General features: G+C 32.9%; 1 protein-coding gene across 1 annotated transcript; it reads right to left on the bottom strand.

Moving 5' to 3' along the window:
- Positions 1-12,806: 12,806 nt before the first annotated feature.
- Positions 12,807-14,226, bottom strand: LOC120176162. The gene is made up of 3 exons (XM_039182651.1): positions 14,175-14,226; positions 13,640-13,732; positions 12,807-13,150 (listed from the first exon to the last, which is right to left on the bottom strand). Exons 1-3 carry the CDS (start codon positions 14,224-14,226, stop codon positions 12,807-12,809), a joined length of 489 nt encoding a protein of 162 aa, XP_039038582.1.
- Positions 14,227-15,466: the final 1,240 nt, after the last annotated feature.

Below are 15,466 nucleotides of genomic sequence, written 5' to 3'. Positions count from 1 at the left end.
GTGAAATTTATCATGGATCAATGTAATTAAGGTCAATTTTCCATGTTAAGCCAAAATGTGAAATTTAGTGACTAAATTGCAATTTTTGAAAATTACAAAGGATAAACGTGGAAAGTTCATTTTTGTTGGTTCATATTTTACTTTGGAATATTAAAATGGATGATAATGCAATGGCAAGTTGAAATTATCATGTTTCATCAAACGGAAAATGATAATTTCGCATTAATTGAATTTTAAATTCAATTATATTGTGTTAAGACAAGTGTATATGTTAATTATGAAGAGAAATCAAGAATTCTTAGCTCCTCTTCTTGCTCATTCGTGAACTACCATAGCTAGGTAATGAGAAATTTTGATTTTATTTTTAAGCTTATTCGAATGATTTTTGGATTAAGCTATTTGATAGAAAATTAATCCTCTTGAAATTCTTTATCGTTGAGTATGAATAGTTCATGGAAAACATGCTTCGATGATGATTTTCATGAAGAACATGTTCAAATTTGAAGAATTAAAGGATGCTTTTTATTTTATTGGTGTTGTAGATTAATTTACAAGCTTGCGTGATGGTTAAAATATCTAAAATATGGTATATATATTTTGGCCACATCTATGGTTCATGGAAATTGATTGATTTTGGATTGCATTTGATGTTAGGATGATTGGAATTACATGAATTTGATCAAAGGAGGTTGAATTCATGTTTGAAATTGAATGAAAATTATGCTTGGGGAGCTAAGATAGGTTCGACCATGGAATTCAAAATGGGGAAAATAGTCAAATATTTCATACAACATAAATTTGATATTGGAATGATTCTACAATTTTTAGAAGTTGATTTGGATCAATTTGGAGTATTGTGAAAGTAAAGGGACCATTTTGCAAGTTTTTAGAAATTTAAGGGATTAATGTATAACTGTTTAAAATGTGAGTGTACTTTGCTGGAAATTAATATTTGTGTGTTGAATTTTATGTTGGAATGTTGAATTGGGACCAAATTATAAATTTGGTAAAGTTGGTGACTTGTTAAAAAATGGGAAACCTTAAGGATTGAATTACAAGTTTTCAAATGTGAATGTACTTGATTGAACATTTTATTACAATGCTGGAAATTTTGGTGATGGGTTTAAATTGAGTGAAATGGTGAAGGACTATTTTGAATAGATTTGGAAAGTTGGTATGAATTCTAAAAAAACTCATAAATGGTGACTAAATTGTAAGGTTTATGAATTTGAGTTGCTTGGTAAGAAATGTGAATATTATTGGAATTGAAGTGTCATTTTGGAAATGTTGAATTTATTGTGGAAAAGTGAATGGATATTTATATCGAATAAGTATTGAATTATATGTATGGATTTAATTATTGGATTTTGACTATGTTAGTTTAATACTAACATATGTTTTGCATATTGTTTTGTTTATTTAATGTTGTTTAGATTTCGATAAATCTCGTGATCAAAGCATATCGAAAGCGAAGGCTAAAGTACGTGATTGAAAAGGAATATTCTTGGAAAAGGTTTGATAGTGAGGCTAATAAGGTGAGTGCATTGTTACTTATTTTAATGTTTTGAAATAAATTGAATATGATTTTATTATAATGTGTTTATTTTATAATATTTTATGAAATGGTTTAAGAATGATTTTGGGTATGAACTGTCCAATCGCTTTGATTTATATTATGGATATTTTTTAATTGTAATTGAGATATGATTTTGATTATTAAGCCCATTGTATGTACATTGAGAGTTAGTGGTACAATTAACATGCCATGAGGTTGAGTGATTCTTTATTTGCACTATTTCTACGTTATGGCACCAAGGGTGCGTTCTATTAGATCTATCTTGCACTATTTGTGTGTTCTGGCACCAATGGTGCATTATGCTCAGGCGGTTATGACTGCATATTGTGCACACACTCGTTATGATTTGTGTACCTAGGATTCTCAGTAGTGTACATTAGGCTATATGTTAAATGTTCCAAAATATGCAGAAATGACTGATTGATTGGAAGTAAATCTTTCTTTGAATGTTTTGATCTGTGAATATGTATATGAGTGTTATGAAATAATATTTCAGGTTTATGATGAAAGAAAAGAATTATACGATCTGTTATACGCTCTTATATTTTTATAAGACATTTTTTGTAAGAAATATTTATTTATTCATTTTTATGTCGATATGATTTATTTTTTTAAATAGTGCTTCATTAAGTTGCTACTTAGCATATGATTACTTCATGCTTAGCTAAAGGAAAAGATCAATAAGTGGAGTTGGGAGCATCGCATGCATCACTTTTTGAAGATCGCACCTATTCCAATATTAGTACGATATTTACTGATTTTGACTTATCTAGTTGGCATATATATTAAATTCATGTTATGCTGCTATGAAAATTATTTTATAGATCGTGTTGTATTAAATAAAAAATAGTATGTACGTTATTAGACATAGCTAATATTTTGCATGAGTAGTAATTACTAAATTATGACTATAATCTGATCGAAATGAATTTTTATGTAGGTGTAGTTTTTAGGCAGTTCATTTTAAAGGCGATTCAGTAGTAAATTGCCAAAATACTGTCTGAAATCAGATCTGATTATATGATCAAAATATTGAATTTTATGTTTTAAAAACTTCAAATTTGACCCGATTTTGTTTAGTTAGCGATTTTAAGTTAATATGACATCTTTAACTCGTAATTTGATACATTTACCGGTTAAGGATGATGCAGAACCAACCTAAACCGATCTAAATTGAATTTGACTGAACCGACCGGTTTGACTGAATCGACATAATGAAACCATTGACCAGACTCGTTGACTTTGACATTTGAACAATGTTGATCGTTGACTTTGACCAAAAAGTTAACATTTTTTGAAAATACCTATTTTATGTTTTTCAACATCTTGAGTCTGAATCTGAGGTTTGTTTCGCCAAATTCGAAACCGATAAACTATTTGTTTAGCATTTTTCTTTTGATTAAATCCGTTTTCCCAATTAAGTTTCGTGACTTACATAAATTCTTTTGTTATGCATTTAAGTATTATGGAACATTGAATTCAAGTTCGAGAGCAATCAAATGGACTTTAAATGGTTGACTGATATGGCTTAAAAACTGAGGTAATACTTTACTACACTATGCATGCTTTACGGTACATGTTATTATTTGGTTGATGCATAAATGTAGTGATTTGGTCATGTAAATCCTGAATTATTGTTCCCAAACTCTTACTGGATATAGTGGAGGGATATTGATTAGTTAAGACTCAATTGAATTGTACAAGAAACTAAAAGACCTATATGAAATAAATTCAAGGTTAATGATTTAATCGATGAAGGAATTAACCTCAAAATCCTTCAATATTGAATAATCTTGCTAAAAGTTCTAATTTCGAGAATATTGAGATAGGAAATTTTGAAAATACCCTTATGAAGTAAAAAGGGATCTGAATTGACTAGAATAGTGGAATTGACCTGAGAATTCTTCCTGACTTGATAAATCTATAGCTCCACTGACTGAACTCCTGATTTGTCTGGAAGTCTTGATTGTCAGTACCTAATCCTCAAGATCACATCATACTCGAATATTTTGATTTCGAAATAAATATCTGAAGACTAAACTAGAAGAAATACTCTATATATATGAATTGAATGAAATGAACATAACATCCTTAAGATCCGTAATAACTAAAATAACCCATAAAAGTCATACTTGGTCTGATAGAATTATCGTTTCACTTGTTAAATATTGGATATGTTTAGAGGAAACCTGATAATCAATTTTTACATTTGAGAGGGAAAACATACTTAGAATTTCTAATTTTTGAGCAAACACCCAGAGACTAAATTATTGAAAGTACATTTTTCATCTGAATTGTTTGAAAAGATTGAATTAAATAAAAGGACTGAAATACCCTCGAGTATTAAAATGACCTAAATACCTTCATGACCTAGAAATAAGTGGATGTCATTGGATAAATTCTGGAAACATCGATAAACCTAAGTGATGTACCGCCCCTTAAAGTTTGGAGCATGGCCCAAGTATGTCATACTTTCTTGTATACTATTGAAATCCAAAAACAAAATAAATGCCATCACAATACATACTCGTCTCCCTAAGATTCGTTCAATGACGATTATAAAGGTGAGCAATTCAACTTTATAGTGCAATCAGTATTAAGAAGTGAATATTTATGACATAACTCAGCCTGAATGAATGGTAAGTACCGCAATGTTGAGACATGTTTAATATGTTTGTAACACCTTATTATGGCCACGTAGGTTAAAATGGATATTCTGAGTGCACATTATATTTTAAAGCGAATCAAAAAACCAAAACCCTAATCATGCACACTAAACATAAATAGTTATGAGAAAACATTTGACACACAGTGAATCACAACAACATTCCCCAAAATTAGCTTCCAATAAACATACGATTATACATCGAGAACAAAACATAACAAAACAACATAGGGTAATTTAGTCATTTCACATACCGTCATTAATTCAATATTAAAAATATAAATTTATTTCACCACTAGTCTTTATTAACAACCAATTGAATTCATACAAATTTTTCGGCCAATCAGACATCAAACAGGGACCTAATTAAACATGCAAATCTAAAGACCAAAACGTAAATAATACAAAAGTTACATACGAGCAATAAATTCAAAATTGACACTTCCATTATGTAATTAAGTATTATTTAGGGTGATAAACCAAGTCTTATCATGTTTCGACTAAAGATGAAGTATTAATAAACAATTCATTTCTAGGACCATTTTGAAATCACACAATCATCCTAGGGTTAAATTAAGACTTAAAAATACTTAGAACCTTTAATGAACCAAATTTTACCATTTTTCATCAAGCACACAACAAAGGGGTCGATCTTTTTTTCATGGGGGTTGATCTTTTGCAAAACATTGAGTTTTGGGTCAATCCTTTAGGGAAGGGATATATCATTTTTTTTCTTCTAGAAAATGCAGAAGTTTCAGTTAAACATGCAAGAACAAGCCAACAAACTTCCATACAATTGATCCTAAGACCTATGAACATGATTGAACACACTTTAACCAATTAAAACATATCAAAACACATGTGTAGCATGCTTCATAACATCATTTAACACAAAATACTAGAGTCTAGCATCAAAAGTCAAGAATTTCATAACAAGTTAACTTTTGCACAAGTCACCTAGTTATATCATGCATTTTAGGATGTTTTGTGGAACCTGTGAGCCTAACATATTCCATGAACATATTGACACTATCCAAATACATAAAACATCCCAAGGCATAAGACAACACTTGGTCATGCAAGCAACACAATATAAAGAACACTTTTGCATACCACATTACCAAAGATCAACATCATACATTTATTCAAGAATTCATAGTATCCAAAAGTCATATGATGAACTCAAAACATAATCAAAGTTTCAATATTCAATCTACCCTGAAATAGAATCCCACACTACCTCTAATTACAATATAAGTCCACCTAAGTTTTAGTAAAATTGAGTCTTGTTTGATCACAATCGAATGCTCACTCTTTGCTCTCAAACAATAATCAATCCTTTGTAAAATGTTAACAATGAGTGTGTGAGTTTAACACTCAGTGAATGATAAAGCATTTCTAACTGATCCAAGTATCAAGGCTAAAGGAGAACAGTTTTAAATGCCATGCAAACCTCACTTATTTTTACCTCAATGAGCATGCCAACATGTCATGACATATTGCACACATTATATCAAGTATACACAAAATAACATATTACATTACGCTTAATATCATCATACACACTACTGCAACCACACACACATGTACTATTACCTCTCCGTCAGATTTCACACATAATTAATTCATTTTATGAATCACTGGCCCTTATTCAAAATACAACTTAATCATCAGATAAACAGACTCTATACAACTTCCTTGTTCAAAATACAACCACATGATTCAGAGTAAAGCTTAATGTACCAACCTTACCCTTGATCTTCTCAAAGCCAAGCTCAACACACCAACCTTACCCTATATATTCCTTATTACACATTTATATAAAACCAAAGAGTACTCTTTCCTAGGCATTTATTTCATAGCCAAATTCCTATTTAGATCACTTTCCAAATAATCCATGTTTACCAAGAGTAGTTGACACAAGATCCATAGTTTTAATAAACATTAACGATTCATAATTTTAAAACACAAATCAAATTGGTTGTCATGCTCAACCTAAATTGGATAGCAAGTTGCTCACTCATCCATGGATAGCGAAGTTGTTCCACTCATCACATAACATGAACTAAGTGTTCACATTTTATACAAATAGCTATGCATTAAGTGTAACACAATTCATAATTCACATACATATATCGATAACACATGCATATTCAATTCACATCAATATCATACTTACCATAGAGTCTTAATTCAAGGAATTACCCTCAACTAAGCCTTCATTTAATATTGATGACATTCATCATCCAATAATGAAAAGTCACTCACCTCTGTGACAATTCATCACAATGTAGATCCCAAACTAAATCTACTTGGTCTCGATAGTTGATGCACCAATTTTATTTGATCAAGGACTTAACGAATATCTTAAAAAACATATTCTCATGTTACAATAACATCCAAAATAGAACATAAAATTCTACTTTCAAAACAGAGCAAAAATGGATAAAACAACCAAAATTTTTACCACACAAGCGATCTAACACCTATAACACTTTGGCACTTCCTTCCTCACATTAGAGTTAATAAAGAATAATCCCAATCAACACCTAAACACATTTAAAATACCCAATAACAACATCAATTAGATTAATTCTTGGATTTTTTTTAAAATGGCGAAATCAAGCTTGTTTTCAAGAAAATGATGTGTAAATCAATCCCAATTAAAAATTTGTTTTAGTATAATAATAATCACCTCTAAAAAACCATATTCAACTGAAGAAAACCTAGAAAACTCTTCAATAAAATAGGAAAAATAGTTAATTATGAAAATTATTTTATCATGATAAATCAACATCATCTTATTAATGGATCTTTAATCATTGAAAAGTTAAAAAGAACCAAGATTAAGGAATTAACTTAATAGAAATTGAAAGAAAGAATGATGTATCATCAACTGCACTAATGGTCACAAAATAAAGTGGCATCAAAGAATGTTATCGAAAGAATGAGGAACGAGAAGAAGAAACAAGGGGGAATGATATCAAAAATCAACAAAGGAATTATAGTAATGACGAGGAAAGAAATCGACCATGGTGGAGAAATAAAGAGAATTTTGACAGGGCTTTCAATGGTATTTTTAATTAAGAGAACAAATGATAAATCAAGGATTTAGGAAGTGAATTTAAGAAAAAGAATTTATGAATGAATCAAGGTAGTTATATGGAAAAGAATAGGAAAAATTCATGGTTAAAAATAGTGGGAAAAAGAGTGATTATTCCTACTTGGTAAAATAGCTTCATAGATTTAATACTTTGATCCTTTATAATTTAGTCACTAGATTGAACATTTTAATTCGTTCAATTTAGTCACCATATAAAATCATTTTTAAACCCAAAAAATAAATCAAAAACCATTTAAACCATTTTAGAAAATATTTATCGCTCGAAAATTTCAAAAATTTATATTTGAGAAAAAAATCAGAAAATCAACTTGATTACCAACCCAAACTACTAACTTGGATTTTCGGACATTACAACTTGATTGAGTGTAAATATACTGTGTTGTGGCATGCAAATCTGTGCAAGTATACACAATCGATGCAAGTAATACAATAATGAGTGAGTATTGTCTCCACAGGAATTCTAGGCATTTTACATGCAAGCTATAACAAATAAGGGTTGTCACAAACTAAATCTAATGGTATAAACAAATAAAAGTATAGATGTGGTAGATAGTATATATAAGTGGTGATGAAATGTTATGGAAAGAATTGAGTGAAGTGGAGTGAAATTGTTGTGGTGAAATTTTGTTGAAAATATAAAAGTATGATGAGACAAGAATTTAAATAAAGTGAAAAAGTATGCTAAACTGGTAAAATAAATTGAACTTTAGGAAATGAGATAAGACTAACAACCTCACACAATCAAGCTTCTCTAGAGGTAAATGACATGGATTTACTACGGTAATGATATTCTGTTCTACGAATGATCTCTGCTTCTATGAATATGTTGCTCAACAGGATTTGCTGAAAATGCTCCTAAACTCTTTCAAGCAAGGAACCTGATAAAACTAATACTACAAAAATACCTCTCAGCGTGAACTATAGCACTAGCCTATCGACCAAGTCCTATCCCTTTTAGTCGAATAAAACCCTCTCCTTATCTCTTAGGTGGGTTAAAACCTCCCCATCCCGATTTGGCTTCTTTACTCATGTAGATATAACCTAGCTCTCTCGATACTAGGTATCTATACTTAGAAAATGGCAATCTCTCAAAAGCTCTTACAAGACTAAGCATATTACGCTACAGAAAATTACAATCTCTCAGAAACTCTTATAATGCTATATCAAATAAAGATAGAAACAATGAGCAAAACAACATTTGAATATAGAAACATAAAACCCATCCATTAACATAAAATAAAATCATCCAACACAAATCCATCACCAAATAAGGTAATACATAGTGTGGCTAAGTTCATCCAAGATCATTCAAGTTTAGTACAAGCCCAAATAGATAGAAAAATAAAGCACAAGGAGAAGAAGATTCCCAAATGAGATGCTATCGTGACCTTTAGCTCCATCGCCATGCATCCCCTTAGCAAGTTAGCCTCTCTCGAGGTTAAGTTGCTACCTCCTTGAAGCTTGACTATGGATGACACACGAAAAGAGGATAAAAAGGAAGTATGAAATGGAAATGTGCAGCCGCCTTTCTCTTAGGTTACCTCCCAAAAAGCTCCCTTAAAAATGTAGGGCACTTTAGTATTTATAGAGGGAATATTTATTGGGTTTTGGGCAAAAAATTCCATTCGTACCCTAGGTGGAATCATCCACACATGAATGGCCAATTATTTTGATAGGTGGTTCCAGAATTTGCAGTAGGAGTGGTGAGTCACATGTGGCTGGACAACTTGGAAAAGATATTTTTGTTATTTTGTCTTTTCTGCTCTAGGTATTGTCCATCTTTCCCTGTGGAAAGGCTTTTAGCGTTATATCTCCAGAATGCTACAACAGTCACATTTTCTCCTTAAGCTTTCATCGCCTGCATAACACCACAAAAGCAAGACCTTTCCTTTAGCAACACCAGTTTATAATAAATTTGTACTGCAACAAGATTTTACCACCAAATGCAATCTACATAACCTAAATGCACTCTAAATGCTATGACATGGGCTTTAGAAAAAATAATAACCTAATTAACAATGTACAAAATGTAGCCTTTTTTACGGGTTTATCACACCCCCAAACATAACCTATTGCTTGTCCTAAAGTAATTGATAATAATCAGTAGAAAATAATGCTATGGTAGAAGTTTAGTCAAAGCAGTAGTGTTGAGATAAAAGTTCAGCCCTCATAAATAATTGGCTTCCAAATGCTAGACATGTAAGGATATCAAGAACTTTTCCCTAGAGCAGGACCCTTTGCATTGTGTGTGCGTGATTGTATCCAGTCTATGCTTAATGAAGTTTGAAAAGTTATAAGCTATTTCCCTATTCTAATTTAGTATTTTTTTACCAATTAAGCACGCAATTACTCCCATTAACATTAACTTAACATAATATTTTTAGGTACTAATACGATGGGAGTCAGCCTATCACAACTACCATTCACTATTGCTATAGCTACCGTTTATTGAAACGTAGTATACATGCAATGCTATGCAAAGCAAATTGGTAGAGTTATCCTCTGACTACATTTATTCACTCGTATGCTATAGCTGCCATTTATTGAAACGTAGTATCCAAGCACAGCTATAGCAAAGAGGAGTGTCCCTCTATAGTTATGTCTAAGTATTTATTCACAATTAAACAAAATTCAAAATATGCGGGAGTTTAATTCAGTCATATATCTATTAAGTCCATTGTTCAAAAAGTTATCCTGCAGCAGGCAAGAGTAATTTCATAAAAAATCTAAGTCCTTTAAGTATATAAAGTATACAATCAAGTATCAAAGGTTAACAAAGAATCAAGCTCTAAAGTTGGTCATATCAACCATAACAGTCATGTACATTCAAATCACAACCATGGAAAATTCTTTATCATCATTGGGCATCATTAACTTATTTCAACAAAAACTAACTTAACCTAACCTAATGCCATAACATAATTCTACTAATACCATTGAAGAAAATAATTAACTATGGACAATACCCCCCAAACTTGAAGGTTGCATTATCCTCAATGCATGAATACTAAGTTAACCAAGCTACACTACATGAATGTAAAAGCTACAAGAGGTACCTCATTGTGGTGGTGTCTTGTCCCCATAACATCTGATGCGTCTTTTCTTTGGGTTGGATTCTTCTGGCTCAATCTACTGGGTTATCTTGGTCGGGGTTATAGTCTCAAAAGTTACAGTAAATATTTCATTTACACGTTTGACTGACCTTTTCAAGCGATGTCTGGTCAGGCGTGGTTCCACCAACTGTAATTGAACAAGTAAAGGTGGGTTCTCTTTAGTTTCATCAGCAGAGTCTAGTACTGCTTCTTCATCGTTATTGTCGGTATCATCATGATGGGTATGACTTTGTTTCCTTGCGAAAAAATATCCTCATCCTTAACACTGGAAGAGGTCCAAGTGTCGAGTGACTTAATGTCATAGGACTCTATGGGCTCCGTAGCATTAGAGTGGTCATCCTCATCGGATTACTCGGCTTCAGTGGGTGGGGTAGTCATTGGATTGGTCTAGCGATCTATGGCTAGTGGTGTCTAGTCAGTAAATACTGTAACAACATTTTTTCCTCCAAATTGTCATTAGGAAAAGGAGAGAAACTATCGGTGTTTAAAGGCATCATATCCTTGAAAAAAGAGGACATAACCGCATCCCTTTGCCTCACATAGTTGAAGAAGGTGTGCAATTTGGTCTCCAGCTTCTCCATCACTCTTTAGTTTCTCACGAGGAGGTCACTATGGTCACCATTCTTCTCACAACAACAATTTTTTCACCTCTTTCGAGGATCTCCTTAGGGCCATTCTCTTTAAAACTCATCAGATTCTTAGTTATGCCAGCCTTCGTTGTGATGTTTTCTTCGAACATCTCCTCGTCCATCTTCTTCTTTTTTGCATATGGTGGTGATCAAGTTTAGAAAGATCAATATCCCCTTTTTTCACTTGAAATAGACATAAACTTGTTGGGCAATGACCTAACCGATATTGATCGAACACAAAAAATAATGGAATGTAAAAGAAGCATCCACTGTAGCGAGACAATTGTATGGTGCAATGTAGGATTTAATTGAGTTTTAATGAAGTGATTCCATACCTTTACTTGAGGCTTCAGACAATGCCTTTCCACTCTTCAGTTGCTCAGGGTTTCACCTTGCCATTACATACATTGGAAGTACAGATCTTCCAAGACTCCTATGTAGGTTTCAAGATCTGCCTCTAAAACAAATTATGCATGTTGGTTGGCCACGTTCTTCAGCTTGAAGAAATGCTTGTTGGCGGTCAATGTGAAACACATTTTCTTCCCCTACACCCAGATTCCACACTTTGTAGGCTTGGTAAGTTGAGAATAAAATTACCGCACTATGGCTGAAGCGAATCACTCGGGTGCTGAGCGAAAACCTCCCATTGATGTTTTGATATGACAAACGTTACTTCAGGGGAAAGTGACTCTTCACCTTCCTCTGGCAGAATAAAACCCTACTCTAAGTACATCGATTATCCTTTGATATGCTGGAATCTCTCATTCATCGTGTCATCTTTAAACTTCTCGATGGCGGTTTGTGGTGGTAGTTGAGAGGAAGAACCCTCACCGAAAATATTCTTGTATCAGGCCATCTCAATTGTGACAAAAAGAAAAGAAAAGAAAGCTTTGTTGTGGCGGTAATGGGGTTTTCACGGCGAAAAGAAGAAAAAGAAAGAAAAACTCAGGTGGTGGCTATGGCAAAAATTGGGCGGAGAAGAAGAAGTTGAGAGAAAATTTAAAGAAATAAAAGCAAAGTAAAGAAGAATGAGAGAAGGGGTGGTCAATTTTAAAGAAATAAAGTGTGTGGTTTTGGGAAAGGTAATGCAAAGTAAGCAAGAGAAAAGGAAGGTAATAATGAGGTAGAATATGATTGGTTAGTTTGGAAAATTAAAAATGAATAAAAATAATAAAAATAATTAAAAGGGATTTGCTTCCCCCTTTTTGTACCTTAACCAAAATTTGTTAGGTTTCTTTTTGTTATGTTTTAAGCACTCTCCCCATGCTACCACATGTCATGGATAAACTAGAAAACAACTAGAGTTAAAATTAAATTGAAAAAGAAAGAAAATAAATGGCTAAGTTAAAACCTTATTTATATACAAACTACGAAAAAAATGATGTAGCAAAAATTTTAAGAATTAAGTGGTGTAAACTCTGAACCATCATGGAGGAGAGGTGCTGACTTGTCTCTTATAATTAGGGCTCTAGTATACACGTTGAGGCATTATCCATTCATCTTAAAAATTAACCCATCATTCAGGTTTTTGATGTCAACAACTCCATATAGGCGCACGTGATGCACTTGGAAAGGCCCAAACCATCATAACTTAAGTTTGCTCAAAAAAAAGCTTTAACTTAGCGTTGTATAAGAGAATTTGTTGGCCTTCATGAAATTTCCACGACATAATATTTTTTTCATTTCATTGTTTGGTCTTTTATTTGTAAAAGCGGGTATTTTCATAAGCCTTGGCTTGAAATTCCTCCATTTCATTTAGCTCTAGCAACCTTTTCTTACCAGTCAACTGGGTGTCCTTGTTGAGCTTCTTAATCGTCCAGTAGGCCTTATGCTCTAGCTCAAAAGAAAGATGGTACGCTTTTCCATAGAACAACTTGAACGGGGACATGCCCAATAGAGTCTTAAAGGCTATGCGATAAGCCCAGAGTGCCTCAACGAGCTTCCAGGACAAGTATTTCCTCTTGGGATTCACCACATTCTCGAGAATCTGTCTGATCTCTCGGTTGGACTCCTTAGTATGTCCATTTGTTTGGGGGTGATATGCTGTAGTAATTTTATGTCTTACCCATACCTTTGTAATGCCTTGGCAATCAACTTGTTGTCGAAGTGGCTACCTTCATCGCTTATAATGGATCTAGGTACTCTGAATCATGTGAAGATATTCTTATGAAGGAACTTGAGCATGGTCTTCGAGTTATTTCTTGATGTTCCTATGGCTTCGACCCACTTGGACACATATTTCACTGCTAGAAGTATGTAAAGATCACCGAAGAATAATATCTATTCCCTATACATTGAAGAGCTCTATCTATAGAATGTTTTTCCATGGGACTTCATGTCTCTTCAAAATGTTCCCAGTTCATTGGTATCTATCATAGGACTTGTAGAACTCTTGTACATCCTTACAAAATGTGGGCTTATAAAATCCATATTGTAGGACCTTTGTAGCAGTCCTAACACCTTCAGTGGCCTCCACAAGGTGCGCTATAGAAATCTAATATATTATCCTTTTGCTCTTCTTCAGGGACGCACGTCCTAATCCCTTGGTTAGCACATTGCTTGAATAAATAGTGCTCGTCCCACTGGTAGTATCGTACATCATGTCTGAACTTCCTTCAGCCCTGGCTATTCAAATCAATAGGCAAAACACCAATAACAAGAAAGTTAACTATGTTATCATACCACGAACATGCCATGACAGATAAAATTTTCTCGTCAAAGAATTCCTCCTTGAGTTCTAAATTGTCATGGCCTTCATTTACAATATCCAACCTATATAAATGATCAGCAACTTGATTTTCAGTTCTTTTTCTATCTTTATCCTCTAAATCAAATTCTTGCAATAGAAAAATCCATCTAATAAATATAGGTTTGGCATCCTTTTTATTCACTAAGTACTTAATGACCAAGTGATCAGTGTGCATAATGACCTTAATGCCTATCAAGTATGCCCTAAACTTATCAAAAGTATATACTACGACAAGTAATTCTTTTTAAGCGGTTGTATAGTTTATATGTGCTTCATTTAGTGTGCGACTAGCATAATAAATGACATGAAAAATTTTACCTCGCCTTTGCCCAAGCACTGCTCCCACGGCGTAGTCACTTGCATCGTACATTATTTCAAAGGGAGATGTCTAGTCAGGTGGGACAATAATAGGCGATGTAACAAGTCTATCCATCAACTCTGTAAATATGATGTAGAACTCCTTGTCAAAAACAAAAGGTTGATTTTGCCGTAGCAGAAGACATAGGGATTTTGAATTTTTTTGAGAATTCTTTGATAATACTTCTGTAGAATCTTGCATGCCCCAAGAAAATCCTTATAGACTTCATAGTGGTAGGTGGAGTACATCGGATAATTACACTCATGAGGTCTTAACTATTTCAACGCATAAGCAGTCACCTTACCATCTTGCATCAACACACACCCAAGTCCAATAATTAACACATCACTGAACACCACAGATCTTTTTCTGATTCTGGTTGCACCAAAATAGGAGCTTTAGTCAATATAGACATCAGCTTCTCAAAACAACTCTATCTCTCATCCGTCCATTTTAACTTAGTATTATTTTATAACAACTTCGTTAAAGAAACAAAAAGAATAGAAAATCCCTCAACAAAACGATGATTGTAATACCCCAAATATTAGGTCGGTGACCATAATGAAAAGATTAAAAATGTAGAAGATTAAATTGAGTAAATGGTAAAGTATAAGAAGTTATTTAATTAAGACCAATTAATAAGAATGAAATAATGAAAGGGCTTTTTGGTCCTTTAAAGGGAAATGGAATTAAAATTCATTTTTATTAGGGATTTCATAGAGAAAAGGGGAAAAGTTAAAAAGGCTAGCTATTTTTCTTCTTCTCATTCTTCTTCCCCGTTACCCGTGCTCTCCCCATAGCCAATGTAAGTTTTCTTTGAGTTAGTTTATTATTTAGTTTATGGGCAAGTTTTGAAACCTTAATTGATATAGAGACTTAAGGAAAGTTCAAGGATGATTAAAACTAAGTTATTAGTTAAATATTAGAGGTTGAAGAAAATGGGTTTTGAGTGATATTATGAAATATGAGTTTTTTTTGAGGATTACAAGTAAATTTGACTTGTCAATGAAGTAAATAAGGGATTAGAAGCCTTAGATGTGATTAAAACCATGTTGGAAAAAGTAGTGTGATTCTTGGTTTGTAGTGTCCTTTACAGAATTTGGATGTTATAGGAAGATTAATGAAGGAAAGCTAGTTAGGTTAAGTAATGATGAGTTTAATAGTATTGTTGGGAGTAAAAGAAAGAAGTTTAAACAAAATTTGGGTAAAAATTGAGATGAAAAATAGGAAATCTGGGTAAGGGTATCAGTAC

This window comes from Hibiscus syriacus, unplaced genomic scaffold (assembly GCF_006381635.1).
Source record: "Hibiscus syriacus cultivar Baekdansim isolate YM2019G1 unplaced genomic scaffold, ASM638163v2 tig00112230_pilon, whole genome shotgun sequence".
In the NCBI taxonomy this organism is placed as follows: domain Eukaryota; kingdom Viridiplantae; phylum Streptophyta; class Magnoliopsida; order Malvales; family Malvaceae; genus Hibiscus; species Hibiscus syriacus.
This window is presented reverse-complemented; position numbering and strand designations above follow the sequence as displayed.